General features: G+C 39.1%; 1 protein-coding gene across 3 annotated transcripts in view; it reads right to left on the bottom strand.

Moving 5' to 3' along the window:
* The window catches only part of LOC146565380 (roundabout homolog 1-like), a 144,279-nt gene that overhangs the window by 54,201 nt on the left and 70,770 nt on the right, over window positions 1-19,308 (bottom strand). For all 3 annotated transcript variants that reach the window (XM_085288505.1, XM_085288506.1, XM_085288507.1), the window contains one exon: window positions 5,800-6,126. In XM_085288505.1, the coding sequence (XP_085144631.1) occupies window positions 5,800-6,126 (327 nt within the window). The remainder of the gene's footprint in view (window positions 1-5,799; window positions 6,127-19,308) is intronic.

The raw sequence follows: 19,308 nt of genomic DNA, 5'->3' as shown, positions 1-19,308 counted from the left end.
TGCTCTAAGGATGCAACAAAATCCAACCACCAAGAAAGTTCTTTGTTTAGAGCGTGAAAGACGAGGGGAGGATTTATTGTCAGGGGAAATGGGACAAGCCAAACAGTATCTAACAGGCAACAATTAGAGCAGAATACATTAATTAAATGCAAAATGCTGCCTAGCATGATTAAATGGGCGGAGAAGAAATGAAGAGATGCAAGGCAAACGAGGGAGAGATGTGCTAATATATATTTTATGCCACTCATATATGGGCACACAGAAGCAAACTCTACACAAAAATCATTCAAAAATCATATCATGACTACAATACACAATATGCCACGTAAAACTGGGTTCCTACAGTGAACCTAAATGACATATGTGTGATCATATATAAAAGTAGATTCATCAGTTTTGTTTTTTCTTTCTGCTGGTTTAAACACACACACATGCATACACAGAGACACACACACATACACACAATATTCTTTTGTTTAGAGAAACTATATGGAAAGCAAGATGGTTGCAATTAATGTTGTCATTCAGTAATCACCCAGAGTGTAAAAATGTGAAGGTCAGTCTTTTCCTCTATCATGACGCTCCAACTGTTGTTTTCGGTTAGCATGCATACATATACAGCCCAATTCTCATAAAATATACACACAGACACAGACTAAGGGCTAGCTTTTGCGTCATGATTATATGGCCACACACCCAGGAGCCATATGGTCTTTGTCAGAGGCTCTTGAGTACTTTACTTCCCTTCTCCTTTCACCAAGCCTTTGCAAGCCAAACAAAGTCTTTCCCTACGTCCTGACAGTCTGGTACAAACTTGGCTCTTGGAAAAGCTCAGCTGAGGGGAATAGAGCAACTAAAACTGTTTAGACAATACTTGAAGAGCACTCGCCCCCAGTCTCCAGACTGTAAACACAAACCAGCTGTCCCTGGAGTGTGATACTTATTCACTGACTGATCTAACCATAGACCAACAGGGAGGGAATAAGGGAGCGGAACACAGGATCAGGAACGAGAGGATAGCACAGCTTCCACAGACTGTCACAGGCAATTAGAAATAAATACTGATATGTGGCTCTGTGGCTGTGAATTGAAGACCATTTGCAACGTGTCGGTGGTTGTCTATAAAACAACATCGCTTCCCGTCCATATGGAGCGAAAATGACAGCGTTCCTGTGATATACCACTCTACTGCCACTTAAAGTCTCTTACTCCATTTATCCAGAGTGACTGGAGACAGGATGTTGTCAGCGGCAGTGACAGCCATCTGAACTAAAGAGACATCATTTAAGGGATAGGGGCAGTCAGAGGGGGACAAGCACTCTAAGAAGCCACCTCTCTGTCTTTGCTGCCTTGTGTATCTCCTGAACCTGCTCAGTTTTAGCACAAGATTTCAACCACAGAGAAAAGACATGGTCCCATCACAAGCTGCCAATCTGACAGGGTGACTGGGGTAAGCATATCTCATTGTCCATGTCAAAGAGAGTAATACAGTGGACATGTCTATTAATGTAACGCATTTGTGTAATTAGTACTTCATATGGCTTCCACTGACTTCCCAGCTACAACTCTCTAGAGTGTAGCCACAAGCCAACAGTGGCTCAGAAATATTTTCTGTGGCCCAGCAACCCTCCAATTCATCAGCAATTTATGTCACACTATAATAATTATCAGTGACTGAGACCAAAAGGATATTCTACTCAGTTTCAGCTTCTTTGGTATAACTGTCACAGTAGACTACACCTAGCTAATACCACCATTTGGGTCCCATTTATATTGAGCATTAAAGCAGATTTTCACATCCAGTATTACATTATAATATTATATTAGTGATACTATGCATACTTATTACATATTTACTACAGTTTTCCATAGTCTGTCTTTCTAACAAAAATAGAGTACATTACAATATTGAGTGTGTCCTATCAGTAGGTGTTAATTAATATATTAATATAAAAAATAACAAGATAAAATATTAACAATAATAGATCAAAAATAGTTTCTTGAGTTACAGCATACTGAAAAAAAGGGTTATGAAATGCTCCCTAATTTCAGCTCGTAAGCTTCCTGTAAACTGTCAAGTTATGACAAGTGGTATGCTTCAATATAGACTCATGAAGTCAAAATAACAGGGTTGCAACATCTGCTGGTGAGCAGGGGACACATGGTTCTGTAGAGCACATCTGTTAATAGTATGAATAATGTATTAGTTCATATACCAATAAATTGTGTATACAAACAGAGAAATCTTGTGGGACGCTCTAATTGCATGACGAGTCTCGGTTCTGTATGGATGTCTTTCCCTGTGGCTCATTACTTCATCACTGCAGTGTTGCTGCTTAACCTTCAGCCCTGCAATGAGCCTCACTTTCCTCTAGCAAATGACAATGTCCAATTTCATTAAGAATAACATTTATTTTTCTCTCTTACTGAACCTAAAACTGTTATACTACCCAATAACCTTTGGAGTACACAAGCTGTGACTTTGCCTTCACCTCAATAAAGCTCTCCATGATTGAATCAAGTGGCTGAGGTCAACAGGACATATGTTCATTTCCCAGGGTCCACTAGGGTCCCTGCGGGCACAAAAAAGTATGCTGAGTGTCTTCAGTGACATTTATTGGATACGAACTAAGTTAGATTTTTTCCCCTTTTTTCTAATTTCATCTCTTTCACTTTTAGAGAGGATTCCTCTACACAGTGCGTGCACGAGAGTGTGTATGCCTGTGCTCATGCATGTGCGGATGTTGTGCATGCTTACAAAGTATTTCAACCCTGTGGTCATGCTTCAGGCACCAGCACATAGTACATCTGTCACTGTCTCTACAACTTCACCTCAATTTTCTGCAAACAAGTTCCACTTCTGTGCCTTGAAGGACAGATACTTCTTCCTCCGTGTCTTCTGTTCCAGTCTGTCTCTGTCACTCCTTTCCTGCTCCCATCACTTTACATCTGTCAGCCTCCAACAGCCTTTTGTCAGCCGTCTCAAAGCTTTTCATCATCTTCCCCCGATGTTAGTTAAATTGTAACAGCAGCAGAAATGGTTTTAATACAGTAAATTCACTTGGAATTGAGTTGAGGTTTTAGTAAGTTATTATTTCCCACTGTAGCGCTCACATTTTCTTTGTCGCTAAGAGATGAAAAAAGCTAAATCTCTCTGTGGGATTCTTGTCCGTGTACTCCAGCAATCTCCAATCACAGTACAAAAACATGTTCAAAAAACATATATTATATAAAGTGGCAGCATAACAATGACAGCCATCTTAATTGACTATGACCTCTTTAATGATTTTGGGGGACATTAGTAAAAAAGAATATTATATTATATGTTATAGCAAATAACTATTGTCATGTGTTCATAAAGAAAAACCTCATTTGACCTGAGTTAATTTTTGATGCAAAGTGCATGCCATCATGTGATTGCCCATCAAGTCCTCCCAGGTGTGGGACATATATATGGCAACCTGTAAATGCTTAAATAAATATGCTGCAACCTCATTTGCATATTGTGTTGTATGCATGAATCCATGCTGTACTGATGCCTTTCACCACCTGCTTCATTCTTCCAGCTAATGTGTTTATTCTCAATAGGTTTTCTTTTATTATATCTTTTTTTTTTCTTTTTAACCAGCACAGTTTGTGTCTCACTACACAGACTGCAGATAGCAAACACAATGCACAGTGGTGTGAACGTTTACTGTATCTAACTATAATTTTGTGTGTGCACTTGCTCTGTTAGCAGGGTAAGGACATTTCTGCACATGCTAGTGAATGAACCCCATTGTCTTTTTTTTTTTTTAATGAAAGACCTTGTTTATTTAAACTATACAATGTTAAACCACTTCCTGCACATATTACAGCATCCAGGCAGTAAAGGTGCCTGTCACCTGACCTACCACCCACAGAAAACATTTAGCCCCCTGATAAACAAAGAAAAATGATAAAGGATGCCCTCAGTGGCCAAGCAGATAAAAGCCTTTATCAAGCAAGACTGAGAAAACATTTTTCTTACAAACTACGACACGTGACCATCGTAGTTGCTGAGCACTTACACGGTGTTGCGGGCTTCAAATTCAAACATTTGATGTTGAAACTGTGCATATAGTATTTTAATTAAATACAGCATTGAAAAAAATTTCCAATCACTGTATTTCATTTTTAACTGCATCTCGCAGAGCACCGCAACTTTTTAGAAACAGCTGCATTTTAAAGAGAAACTGTAACACATCCACTGCCACCTTTTTGAAAGCATCTCCTTCAAACAAAGCAACCCTACACCATTACTATTACCCTAAAGAAGCTGAACAAATTACTTCACACACTTTTGACAGAGTAAGGTCAGTCCCCTTTTTAACACTCCCCAGCTCCTCACCTCTCTCTTCTAAACACCTTAACTCAGCAGCATTTGCCAGAGGGCATTTTGTTTTACCATGTAGCCCCAGGGTGACCCATGAATCCGTGTGACCTCTGAAGGATAAAGCCGGGAGACATAATTCATCCAGGCAGATTCAACAAGTCCTCTCTGTGTTCCCCCTCGACCTTAAAACCTGGCAGTAAATTTAGTGAACTACAAGTAATAAACTCTCTCCCTGGAGGGCTGAGCTTCTCAAGGTAGGAGCGCTGATCTAGCACTACCATGATAGCATTTGACCAACTCTTTCATTATAATTCAAAAGGTGAACCAGATACTGGAGGGGTATTATTATTCGAAAACCTTGATGTCTGCCCATGAGATTGAGTCTGGGTAGCGCACTGCAAAGCTGACGCAGCTGAGCAGAACTGGGGATTGACAGTAAAAGATGGGGAGCTCTGAAGTGTGTGAGGGCACGGTCGTGGTTATTAACCCTTGTCACCAGCACTTTCTGGCCATTATTTACTCCTGTTTCATTCACACTAATCCTGGCATTTCTTACAAAAAATGCCTAAAAGACTGTCGGTGTATGTGCACACCCTGTTCTGACGCTCGCAAGTCCTGACCTTTTGCTCTTTGGCCTCTTCTACTTCAGATGGTCCATTCCAACAGTCAAGATAACACATAAACACACACGTATGATTGGTTGCATGCAAGCAGATGGAGTCCTGCCTGTGACATAGTGCAGTAAAGGGACTGTTTAACTGGCAATTCCCCATGCTGGCTGTTTTCAGAGCCATGATTCAGCAAGTTGAGGTTGTCACCTGTTGGGAATACACAGCTGACACCTGTCTGAATTTCCTTTATGGTCTCTCAACAACAAGCTAGTTAGGAATGAAAGTTACAAAATAAAAAGAAGATTGGAACTGCATGATGCTTTTCATGTATAATCAGATGCATGAAAGTGGTTAAGTTGGAAGGTGCCAAAAAAAAAAACCCCAAAACTTAAATAAACACTCATTTTAGTACAAATAATTGAATAACTTTAGTCATGTAGATTATCGTAAGGTTATATGGAGGAAATAGTGAGCAAATGAGAAGAAGCTACTTGCTTTCTTTTAAAGTAGATATTAAATTTGCTGCTATCACCGTCTTTGGAAAATTTAATTAAAATGTTTATAAAAGCTTAGGTGATTAAAATCTGGCCGTGTGGGTAATGGACCTGGGTATTAGATGGAACTTTTGAATTCTTGATCAAACACTTACAGATATGAGACATACTTTGGTGTTGTTTGACTGCTTCCACTGATCCTGTTTGTAAGATGCAGTGTCTGATATATAAAACCCTCCTGGTGTTTTGCATCTTTTTTCTTTAATGGCATTGCCAAGACACCAACAACAAAAAAAACTCAACAAAAAAAAAAAACACACACATGTTAAAAGGAACTTACTGGCTACTTCCAGAGAAGCATTGTGACTGATCGCCTGGCCCAGATAGTTTCGGGCCACACACACGTAGCTGCCATCGTCTGGCTTGCTCCGTCGTCCATGGACGATACGCAGGAAGAAGAGGGACCCACTGGGAAGCAGCATACGGTGGGAACGGGGATTTTCCCGATCCGTCTCAACACGCTCCCCATCTTTGTACCATTCCACCGTAGGCGGCGGACGGCCCTCTGCCTTACAGTTGAGAGTGGCTGGCTCCCCTTTGGACACAATGAGGTCAGAAGGGTGTTCCACAATGCGGGGAGGGAAGTCTTCCTGGCGAAGACGAGACCCTAGAGATGAAGAATGGCACAAGATTTCAGGCATAGCATTTATTAGAAATTAAGCTACAGATACATGTTAGCCGAACACAAAAACACCCCAACAACGAGCCACAGTGAAATATAACAGATAATCCTTCCACTCAATAAAGAGTGGTGGTAATCAAAACAGCAGCAGTTCTAAAGGAATTAGACATGGCACATTATTACTGATGTGTAAGTGCCTTCATTAAGCAATAATCCAGTCTGACAGTGTAATTACCACACGAACACATCCCCTCTCATACTACACATCCCTCCCCATAATATGTTTTGTTCTTGTTTAGTAGTTTGGAACCCCACGAGGCAGTGTAAATTAAAAAGAAAAGAAAAAGATGATGACACGCAAAATCCTCAGGAAGTAATATCTTTGAAAGCTTGTCTAGCCTTCAAATGTGTATTTATAAGACGTAAGTATTCACAGCTTTTAAGAAAATCTTTTAAGCTGAACTATAATAGGATTACGGCATTATCTGTGGTTCCACTGAACACTGGGATGTAGATTTTTGCATTTATTGTGCTAGTTTAAATATTTAGCCTATTTAACTGTAGTAAGACTGCACTTCAGTTAAAACTGAAACGAGTGGCAGAAAGATCTCCAATAAGTATACTTTATAAATGACCCAGGGAATTTATAGTTTCCAAAATATTTTCGTGTTACTTCTATGGAGCTTCTGTGGTATTTTTTGCAGCTGCCTGTTCTGAATGCCTGTCCTCAGGATAAACCATCACTTTCTCCCCAACCTATTCAGTTGCATATATATTTTTACACACATTTATTTATGATACGTGTTTACAGCTGAAGCCAATTTCGCCATCACCTCAGAAATTGTTAAACAAACCAAGATGAAATGAGAAATCTGCAGCCACACCTACACAAAACGCCCACAAAACCACCTCTAATCCATGAAATACTGTGGAGATGTCAGTCATACTGGTCTTTAAAAGAAACCATGCAAGAATGAATCCCAGTGAAGCAGAGGACAAAGAAAAACCTCCCTAATGAGAGAGCCAGGTACACAACTCCAATGCCTCTGTACATCTTACATTCTATTCATCTCTTTCCAACCCCCATCACACTGAAGCACACACACTAGCACACTACCAACAGCTCTGCAAACAGACCATTACTCATTTTCTGTCCTCCGTCCCTCCTGTATTTTCTGAATCTTGGGTGGATTCTGCAAGACTGCCACAGGTGTTATTGTTTTCCAGAATTAGTTTAGATTACCTGTAACCCTAACACAAAATGCACAACTAGGTGTGTGCAAAGGCGGTAGCATCACGCAATAGAAGAGGGAGGACATAAATGGCCATTTTGCAACTGCTGTTTACCCGTTCTATGACTGTGGAAACACTTCTGTTCTTTCCTGCTGTTTCTAACAGTACTTTATACAGCCTTCAGTCGGTCTTGCATTAATGTACCAATGGCCCTGTAAAGCTGATAATCACACTGTGCCAGAGAGTGATGAGCTCCTACACTCCCGCTGCAAGCAATAAATCCCACACAGACAAGTGTTTACTCAGATAGATAACACCTTGTGAAATGGGTGAGAATGTGATCTACTGGGTAGTGTGGTGCAGTTCTGGTGTTTGTATAAAACTGAATTTTCTCAGGAAGAAAAGAAAATAGTACATAGAATAAACCCCCTACCACACAGTACACAAACTGATAAGAACAAAAAAGTGAGGATTGTGCAGGCTTATCATTAAAACTGAAAGATATGCTGGAATTTGTATGTTTTGCATCCACAATACTCCATAATTCATGGACAGTAGCCGATTGACTAAATGGATGAAGACAGCTGAGATAAGTCCTCCCACTCCATGAATTTTACATTTTTTTATTACCTTTCACCAAATTATTTCCTCTGTCTACTGGTCATTTTTTTCTGTCAAATGATTGATCTAACTAATACGTGTTAATGAACGCAAAATTTAGCAAAAGTTGATTTCTACATAAAACAGATAATTACACATGTAAAGGAAAAAATTATCCTCAGAATCAAGCAGGAGCTCCACAGCAGTTTCTTATTTAACAAGGACACCTTGGCATGGCGGAAAAGTAGCCTGAAGGCATGTAGCAATGATACAAATCTGTTTAAACAGATGCCTGAAAATGAATGCGCTGAATTTTTAAGCATGGAGCACGATTTTGGCCATCTGAGTGGGCTTTTACTGCAAGCTGGCAATCATATGGAGAGATACAGAGGGAGACATTGCTCAAAATGCAGTCTTAAAACTATTGCTTCTGTGTCTGAAAATGATGTATCGCTTTCAGTATCTTTTAAAAAAGCTCCTGTTGTCCTAAACAGATCAGTGCACGCAACACAGAGCTAAAGTCCAGTTATCTCTTGGAAAAGGTATAACAGACAGCCAATAGCTAAGTCACGCTAGAATGACAATAGTACAGCAACACTCTTTGCAACTAGGAAATATTGGTGGTTTTTCAGTGATTGCACTCAGTGACAAATTATAAGTAGCTGCAGTGGTCAAGCCTCCAGGCAATCACTTTCAATTGCAAGGTGACTGCACAGGTCGTCTGGTGGGAGGCAACTCATCTCCAGAAAGTTGTTTTTGGACTCAGGCTAACTGCGATCAGATTGTCAAAGGTTTACAAATAACAGCCGTCTAATTTTTAAATGCATACAGATGCAGACAAGATGTTGCAATCAACTTGAGTCAGTCTGAACTTATGAGTAAAACTTGTCTGTGACATGTCTCTTTGCAGTATGGGGCTCAACCTGTTGTCAACTGGTTGTATTCTGGTTACCTACTGTCATTTTGCAGTTAAATCGCCATCCTGCAGCACCAAAGGCACTTTGAAGATGGCACTAATTGCAAGTGGCCTAGTCTAACAACTATTTCAGAGACAAGGAGATTGCAGGTTCACTGCATACAATTGCAGTAACTCACTAATGTGCTGTGATCTTCGACTACTGTTTTCCCTAGTACGACTGTAGCACAAACTGGAAGCCTTGAAACACTGACTGTAGACTGACTGAGTCTAAATGATCAGAGGGTTCACAGTACAGTCACATGCAATCAATAGTGATCAAATTAGAATCAACTGGAAAATTTTCCCCACCAAGGGACCATTTGGAACCACTGTACAAGTTACAAAACCCATTTAACTATCCTTTTTTTTCTTTTGCAGCTGGGATTTCTGCCTACAAAATGATGGTTACAATGTTGAAGCAATGCTAGTTAGTCTCCAACACTTGTGGTGTTTTGAGCAGTTGCTTGGTAATGATATATATGATACTACGTTTATATGTTGGCCATGACAATGTTAATATTGCATTGTTTATCGGTGGTAAAACATTTGTTGTTAATGTGAATTTCTGTTTCATGTAACCTTTGTGTGTGTGTGAAGATGGCCATTTTCACTTGTACTATCCCAAATAAACTGCATTTAATTGCCAGCTTGACCCCATTCAATCACAAACCCTCCATCTTATATATGAAGGAATATTAGGGCAACATTAAGAAAACAAAAACCTTTTTGAGAATAAAGTCAGAATTTCCAGATTAAAGTCGAAATTTCGCAGTAATATTGCTTTGTTTTTTTTTAACGTGGTCCTAATAATCTGTCATATTTACACCTTTCCCACTAGTAAAATGTAAATGCTACGCCTTAACATTGAGAATGGTAAGCTGTAGCACTTACACCTTACCATTCTGAGCATCTTAGATGAGCATGTACATGTTAACATCTTAAGGTTTATTTATGCATTTTTACATACTGCGCCAAATCGCAAGAGTCCCCTCAAGGGGCTTTATATTGTAAGGTAAAGGACCAACAATAATACAATATAATAATTTAAAGCAGTGGTTGATGGAAGTAAGAAATGGATCTGATGTACTTGATTAAATGTAGGTGAATCAGTAAGCTTCTGAGGATTCATCCTCTGGACACCATTAACATTTGCACTTAAGATGTGCACTGAAATTGCTAGAGCTCCGGTGGGGGGGGTGGGGGGGGAGTAAATTGGGTAAGTAACTCTCCAGTAGCACAGCCTGTGAAGGTAGCAGCACAGAGCAGCATCTCTAATGCATCATTCTGATCCCACAATTGAAGCTGGAAACAATGCTGCTTGAATGAAGAAGATGCTTAAAAAGCTCTGAATCATAGAGAAAAAAGATGTTTAGCAATCTTAACCACTACAAAGAAAAGCAAAACACATTCTGCAGCTTTTCAAACCAAATATTTAAAAACAGAAAAGGCAATCCCACCAATACTGCTGTGGGCAAAAACTGTAAATATTTAATCTGAGTGCAATTTTACACACTGTCTAGACATTTAAACCAGTATCAGAACAATACAAACAAGGCAGCCAGTGTGGCCTTCGGTCCCTGCTCACAACACACATGCTGTTTTCCTTGTTCTTAATTGTGTTGGGCTGATGCCTAGGGGTCCACAGAAGTCCCTGAGCTCCTTGGCATTACTGAAAGGCAATATCAGCCTGCCACAAGTGGCCCCCAAAAAGACCAGGCTTTATCTGCAAAGGGCCAGCAGCCAGCAGACAATCAGTATGCAAAAACATGCACAAAGGTGCACAATGGAGTGCACACGCACACAACAAAGGTCATTTGTAGCACCTATGAACCTAAAAATCTCTTTTTCCCTTCTTTTTTTTAGTTAGTCGTTCCTGAGGCAGTGCTGTTGTCTTGTACGGATGTCTGTGTAGTTTTGTTTCAGACAGTGAAGAAAAGAGGTGAATAGTGCATCTCTCTGGAGAATTAAATGCAGTAGAAAGTCAAACTATATTTGGATAACAAGGCTGGTATTTTGTATGCCATTCAAATTCTGAATATGTAAGGGAGAAAAGAATGCAAGGGGGGGATATATAATAGGAGGAAAAAAGATGTAATAATAGGGGAAGAGGGGCCTTTAAAATAACAAATCATAAGCACTGAGATTGTAATAACACAATGGGAATGTAATTTAGCACAATGTTGGTGGTCTTAGGTAGCCCACCCCAGTGTCATCTACTGTAGAATAATGTATGGATTTATGGCGCATGAAAGGGGTGTATGACAGTTTGGAAACAAGTCAAAGAAACATATCAAATAGCAGAACCAAATGAGCACACATGCTAACACACATTTCTGGACCCTCACTTGTAGTCTTGGGTTACAGTTTTCACCTCTGGTTCACATTCAGTCTCAAAATCTTGTTCTTCAGTCTTAAGATGTGCTTCTTAGACAATGTGCATAATTGTCTCTTTGTGGTTTGTCCAAACAAGCAAGTACTAGAAAAGCACCAAGTGTAGGATGCTGGAGACTTAGCAGCTTCCTCCTACCTTGTTGCTGGCAGCTGTATGACACGATCATACAGCTGCCAGCAGCAGAAAGAGTAACGCTGACGCCAAGACTACCAGAGTCTCTTGTGGTGGTAAATCTCTACCTCCAGTACAATGGAATTACCTGTGCTTGAATGACAATGCCATTTTGGAAAAGCAGGACTCAGAGACAGCTAATAAGGCAGGCAGATTTTTTTTGTGAGGCTTAAGAGTGTGCAATAAGTGGAACAGCTACATCTTGTTAAGGCAGTCCCTTTGTTTCAGTGTGGAAAAAGTCATTTAGCTTTCTTTTTTCGTGAGCCTTGGGCTAGATCGTGGATCAAAGTCCACACATTTAATGGAGAGGCAGAGATTTCCAGAAGCTTCTAAATTCGGTACTTGTGCATCAAATGACAGCGCATGTTTGAACAGACAGCTTCTCAGGGCAGAGTTTAAGGAAAGGGATTGAAACAAGACAGATTTAAAGGCTAAAAGAGCATCTGAGAGACCGCCATGACAAGTCACGCTGATAACCAAATGACCACCATAGTATCAACGAGCACTGCTGGAGCACAATAAAACTAACTGAACTTGATAAAATGCCTGAAGGTGTTTTGAGTTTTAGGTAGCAGCCAAAGGAGAAAAGGTGATATTTTTAAATTGAGGAGCCAGCAAGTGCCACATGAAAGTTGTTACTTCCACCTTTGGCCAGACATCTACATACACCTCAGTTTTAAAAAAAATAGTGGCTTCAGTATGAAATGACTTCTGCCTGGATAAGAAATGAGTGCTTCACAGACTTAACTAAGAGCACCAAGGTATTAGTGTGACAAGATGATAGTATGCAAGTGTTTGCTCTGCATCGCTGCATCACCTTGGGTATTTTAACCACATCTTATTATACTAAAATGTCAGCATTACACCTAACAAATCCACTTCTCTAAGGCCATGATCTCACTAATGTGGATTCAGCTTTATATCAAAAGGGACTGCAAGAGAGACCAGAGGCTTGTTTCACATAACTGTATAGTACTAAAGGTTACATGGACACAAAAGGTAAAATCCTGCACGGTGTAATAGTGATTTTAAAAGCAGCCCACATGGTCACTTACTATTAATTTTCTCCAATCTTGAATCATAATTATCACAAAAGGGGAGCTCGTAAATGTCGCATCTGCCCCCGTTACTTTAACAATTGATCAGTGTGAATGTCAAATGAGGAATATTCATATTATTTAACTTGTCATTTATAAAACTTGAAAGAAAGGGAAATATGATTAAACTACCAATCAAAGATGAGGCCTTGTGCTAAGGCTTTTAGGAAGGTTGATGTGCTATTGTTTAATGGCTCCGAGTTCTCACAAGAATACTGGCTTTAATAAGGCCACAGAAGTACATCATAGAGTGAAAAGTCTCATAAACAGATTGGGTTTTATTTTTCTACAATAACGACATGTTTTTCGGGGAAATATACAAGTGTGTTTTCTTGACGAACGTCAGAAGAGAAGATTCACCTCTTATGTCTGTTCATTAAAAAGCTACAGCCTGGAGGTAAAGTGATCTGAGCTTCTACTATAGCATATAACCCCCCATCAAACCACAACTCATTTTTACAGTTTTTACATTTTTTTTTACAGTTTCCTGTTTCCAGTCTTTATGCTGAGGTAAGCTAACCATGTCGTGCTAGTGGCTTCATATTAAAGATATGAGAGTTGCAACCATATTCTCAGCTCACTCTTGGTAGGAAATGCACTTCCCAAACTGTCAAGCAATCAGGCTACGCATCTGTGGTAGAGACATATAACAAAGATTCACACATACTCATTTGTTAAGTAAAACAGAAAGACGCAATGAATGCCAGACATTCCTTCTCAGGCTGTATAAACTACAATTAAGTGGAGCAGTTCAACACTGTCATTCACACAAGAATGCAAGAAAAGGAATGTGAGTGTGTTTTTGTGCCTGTGTGCGGCCAGGACAAGGTGTCTACAACCGCACTTTGTCTCATATTTTGCTGAAACATTTGATTTTGAATTGCATTTGTACATATGGTTATAATTACTGGGAAGTTATGATCAACTTTGGTTGCAATGCTGTAAATTAGGGTTTCTTTCTTCGCTTCCTGCAACACAATGCGCAGTGAGGCAGTCTCCAGGGAGGACAGTCAAGGTCATGGACAAGATAACACCTCCCAACTGCAGCACCCAGATGTTCGGGGCAAGATATGAGCAGAGTGGAAATAGGCTTACCACAGGCCTAAAATTAGATTTAATGAAAATCTGGACTAAAGGCGTTTTCATTTTTCATTTATTTTTAAAATTATTCTGAGATTAATATTTAATGATTACATTCACAATTAAATGAATACCAAATTCCAACCAACCACCATTCCTTGCCTGTCCAATTAATCATTTGCATTCAATGAGATTATGAAAGTGCTTTGCCAAAGTCAACCATAGGGGAACCTCCATGAAAAATATTTATAAGAACATTGTTAATGAAAAACTTCAAGCACTTTCCCCAAGCTTCACATGTGTGGTTTAAATAAGCTGACAAAGGTAAAGAGCTTAAGGCTAAAGATATCTAGAGCTCAACCAGCAGCCTCAGTATGAATGATTGTATAAGCAGTGAAAAAACAAAAGCAGGTACAAGAAAATTCTTGAGACAAGTCACAAAAGAGAAAAGGGTGATGTAAGCAACTGACATTTCTTTTGTTAAACATATAAATCTGTAAACAATCTGTTGCACCTCCTTTTGTTTGGTAAGATAAAATATGTCAGATAAAGGTGGGAGTACGGCAACTCATTTTGAGTTATTTATTCACACTGACATCATGTCGCTATCGCCAGGCGCCGTTTCTGCAGGTCGTGCACCTCTCGATTTTTGTAACCCGGCCTTGTTGTGCTGCCGCCACCACAGCTGGGTTGAAGACACAAGTGTACAATCATCTTGCTTTTTACTGCCGTTTTAATGACACATCAGTACAGAAGCTCCCCGATTCACCGGCTACACAGAGGGAGATGTTGCAACAGTTTGAAAAGAAAACTCTGCAATCCCTTTGCTTTTGACTTTTCCTCCTATATCAGCACTAATGTTGGGTTTAATCTGAGTTGCAACACCTATCATTCAGGAAAATACTGCAGCAACTACCTGCACCATAACGTTGGGCATAAATGGATGTATGATGATGTTAATGGCGGGGCACAAAGCGAGCAATGCGGCAGGTATGCTGGTGCCTATAAGGGAAAAAATCTATCCAAACCTACCTGGCTCTGTGTGAAAAAGTAATTGAAGACACAATTAAACCTAATCACTAGTTGTGCCACACTTGGCAACAAGAACTGTAATCAAGTTTTTGCAATAACTGGCATTGAGTCTTTCAAATCATTGCAGAGAATTTTGGCCCACTTTTCTTTGCAGAATCCAGCCACATTGGAGGGTTTGAACATAAATGGCATGTTTAAGGTCACAAGAAAGCACCTCAATTGGATTTAAGTCCAGACAATGACTTTTAACCCTTTCCAGACTGATCCTTGTCAATGACTTTTTTTCTCAGCTGTTTCTTTAGATCGTGGCACGAAATGTTGCTTTTTGAGATCTTTCAGCCTACTTCACTTTGTCAGACAGGTTGTATTTAAGTGATTCAGCAGGTCTGGAAGTAATCAGGCCTGGGTGTGGCTAGTAACACTGAGCCTTTAAAAAAAATCTAGTGAATTACAATTGATTTTAGGTTTTTTGGAAAAAAAAAAAAAAAGCTAAGAAATCAGAAAGGGGGCAAATATTTTCTCACTGCACTGCATACAAAATGTGTTCTGTTTTTCTTTGAGCCAGAAATGACCAGGTTTGGACAAGAAGGTGGAGTACTAATTAATGAGCAGACACTAGCTAGCTTGATTCTTTCAGGCACATCCCTTCAGCTATTATGAACAGCTACTATAAAGGGGAATATTAGATCACAGACAGGCTGTACCAGCTGTAAATGTGTCTGTTTCTGCTGTAAATGTGATCTTTAAATAAAATCTGTTAGCAGCGGCTTGCAATCTGACATGGACATTTGAGAAGCTGCAGTTTTTGACACTTGTGTGTTTATAGGCTTAATTTTTGAGCCCTGGAGGTTGCTGTTTGGTTAAACCATACCCATCTTCTAAATTTTAAAGCTTCTGTGCTGTTTCTGGACTGCATCTTGAAGATTCTACCAAACTTAAAGCATCTATTCATAGACTGACAGACATCCTCTTCAAACAGCTGCAAAAGTGCTTTAAGCCTTTGTTGTACTAGTTTCTACTATAGTAGAGTGGGCAGTACCACATTTTGTCACACTTATACACATACAGACTCGCATAGTGAAAACAAAACCCAGACAGGCTCTTATGGCTGGTAAATAAAAGAGAGAGGAAAAAAAACACTTTGGGTTGCCATCTGTTAAATGCTCACTGGGAAGGTAACACACAATAAAGTCCCCTGGGCATACTCGAACCAGAACATTGCTGGTACATGATAATCATCTGAGCCAAGTAGGTCACCAGGACACATTAACTGCAGGATAAATCCATCAACCTGTCTATAACTCACATAAGGGGGCAAACATATTGCACGTGTCTTATGTCCCTGCAGAGAGAAAGAATCAGATAACTTTTTTCCCCTTTTGTATTAGTCCATTCATTCATTGCCGTTCAGCTTATTCTAATGCTGTTTAAAAGTAAAGTCTGCTGTGTGAAATATTGTCAATAGATTCTACATGTTTGGCTTTTTATGTGCTGACCATATTGTTTATTCCTACACCATATGCTAAGGTGAGATGATTTCAGTCGTTTATCTCCGGTACACTACTGCCTGGAAAGGCCAGTAGCCCATCTGAGAGGCTTATTCTCACTCCATTAAATGTTCACTGGAAAGTAAAGTGGCTGTACAGGCCATTGATTATCACTCAAGCAGAGCCCGAGAGCAAAACCTCCCATGAATAGAGAGACAGTGAATTGGCAAAAAGGTCATTTGTTATGATTACAGGAAAAACACACACACACACACACACACACACACACACACACACACACACACACACACACACACACACACACACACACATTTGTATATCTGTAATGAATTATTACACATTTAGATTTTTTAATGAAATGCATTATTTAAAGTTTTTAAGTGTGTCTTATCATTTCACTAGCTGAAGCTACCGTGTAGTCTACAGTCTTAGTATAATCAGTTAAACTGAGTACACCAGACCACCTGTAGTCTATGTTTTTTCCTTCCCTGTGCCCTTAGAGACTTGAAACTTAAAAAATAAATGTTTTATTTAAATAAAACATTTTTTTCCTAAACTAAATAAATCAATACTTTAATGTCCCATTAGGCTCATGCTGCGCTATTGCATGTCACATGTGCATGACCTACATTTATTTTTGGTCCTAATTGTGCCCCTGGTAGTGACAGCCCAGATGTGAACTAACTGTCACACTGTGAGGGGAGCCAGACTTTGCCCAAAGCACTAAATTCAACTACAAAACTGAAGCACTATAATAGAAGTCTTTCTCATTGGCAAAATCCCATTTCATGCACAAACACATACTGTACACACGCTATTTATGCCATGTCATAATATTAATGGACACACGTACAATTAAACCCCCAAATAAGCTGGCAATTTCCTCCAAACCCTTCTTTCTTAAAGTCTCAAATTCTGTCTCTATAATGAAGACGCAGAACACGATGCCACAGTCATGGATTGTACAGATAGTTACAGCAAACATAAGATCTTATTAAGACAGTTATTATAGTTTTATAGCTCAATCAATTTCACCTGCTGTGCAATAAGCCCCAAATGTAGGCATATACCTGATATACAGTATACATTTCATTGCCATAATAATAAGAGAAATAACAATAGTAATAAAAATAATGTCTTGGATTTTTTTTCAGGTGTTTTGGGGTATTTCTGTACATTTTAAATAGTAACATTTGGTGTGAAGCTAAAAAATCCATAAAAAATAGCCATAAAAAATAATACAGAAATTTCCTTCATGCTATATTGTTCTGTATTTTTTGGATTTCTCTTTTTTAGTGCTGCTGTTAGCATTGCAGATAGATTACACTGACACAAATTCTACATTTTAGACAATATTCATGTTTTTATTCTTGCCAAGAATTATATTAAGATCAATTCTGTTCTCACCTGTGTCTGCAACAGGCAGATTATTAGTATAACTTAAATACTGAAAGGGGAATCTTTGACTAAAGACAAGGAAATCCATCCACAAGCATCTCTGACGTTTACCAATTAACACATTAAGATTGTTAATAGTCTTCTTAATCTTAATCACTGGAAAGAAACTAAATGAGCACATTTCTTAAAATGGGCTCATTTCCTGCACATTAAGACATTAAAAATGGGTTGCGCTCTCAGTTTGCAAAGCACATTGCACTTTCTTATGATACTAACAGCCTGTTATCTTAGCTGGCTGACACCTGTTGGACTTATTCGTGCTACTTGTGGAACAAAGAAAAGGGAAATAAATATCTTCTGATTGCTTAACTCATCAGACCTTCAGGGAATCTGGTTTTTCAGACGTCCTTCGGTTCCTTGTAATGAGGAAACTCTCTGAAAGCTGGTTTTAACAAGTACTGAAGAAATAAAGCGTGGCATGTTACTTTTTACCCACAAATCAGCAGGTTCACCTGGAAATGCTTATGCAGCAGTGTATATGACATTTAAATGTAATTTTGTCTTTTCTCAAAACAGTTTCAAATCTTAGGTCTGAACATTTTAAAAACACCAACTGGTGTTTCACACATTGGCAGCGTTCATGCCAAGGAACCACATGTAAGTCTTATCAAAACACAGCTGCCGCTTCTGCTGCTGCTGGTGGTGCTATATTACCACCATAAAAACACATTCCTCATTTGAAATATTAGGCCTTAGTGGACTTGCGATGCGAAATGCAGTTTTAATCCAATTGAATCTGGGTTTGTTTTTTTTATCTTTCTTTAAAAAAATTTAGTATTTCCCACCATTTGTAAAACTGCTTAAAATAAATCATATAATAACAAATGGTGGTAATGCTATTTATTCAAACTGATTATGGGAGTTTGACTTCCCAGTGTCACACATAAAGCATGAATCAGTAATGCAGTAACATACAAGTGGCAAGAAAGCACAGCAGTGAGAGAATGAGAGCTGGCTTCTGGAAGTCTATAATATCCTGACCATTATTTCTTTATTTTTAACAATCCTGTCAGTCACTTCCACTCCACAGATATCATTCTTTTCACTCTATATCTGCTATTTGAAAGACTAAAGCACTGATAAGTTCAGGTTTTTGTTTTGTTGGGGTTTTTTTTTTACTTCTGTAAAAGATAAAAGCTTACCATAGGAGAGGCCAATAGATTTTTTCAGGGTGATTACTCATGTGGCAGCAATTTGAGAATTTATCTGTGTGAACAGCTTTTTATTTGGCTCCATTTGCAATGGTGCTGTAGATCGCACGTGTTGGCACAGGCTCTTAGGTTGATTGTTGACGCATAAGCCCAGCTTTTGGGTTTGCTTTTGGATTCTTTGAAGGGTAATGATCCAATAACCTCTTTATGCTTTTGCGGTTATCAAAAAAAGGTGTTACTGAGGTAAAATGCTTCTTTGTGTGTTGTACAAACTTGTGTTAAGAGTTAACACGTTGTTTTCAGTTTCAGAAATAATGATGTAATGAGCTGCTTACAAAAGATTGTATTGACACAATGTAAACGCAGTTGATTTGTGGAAAATAAAACCAAATCTGGCTACAGTTCTCATTTGATCAAGTTCATGACAAAGTAGCTGTTTGAAGTCAGCAAAACACCGCAGGTATTTTTTTTTTTGTGGATTGGATTT

This window comes from Mchenga conophoros, linkage group LG10 (genome assembly GCF_057382185.1).
Source record: "Mchenga conophoros isolate Kocher_MC1m ecotype Shallow Benthic linkage group LG10, M_conophoros_male_GT1.1, whole genome shotgun sequence".
NCBI classification, from domain to species: domain Eukaryota; kingdom Metazoa; phylum Chordata; class Actinopteri; order Cichliformes; family Cichlidae; genus Mchenga; species Mchenga conophoros.
The sequence above is the reverse complement of the archived record's forward strand: the minus strand, read 5'-3'. Positions and strand labels throughout refer to the sequence as shown.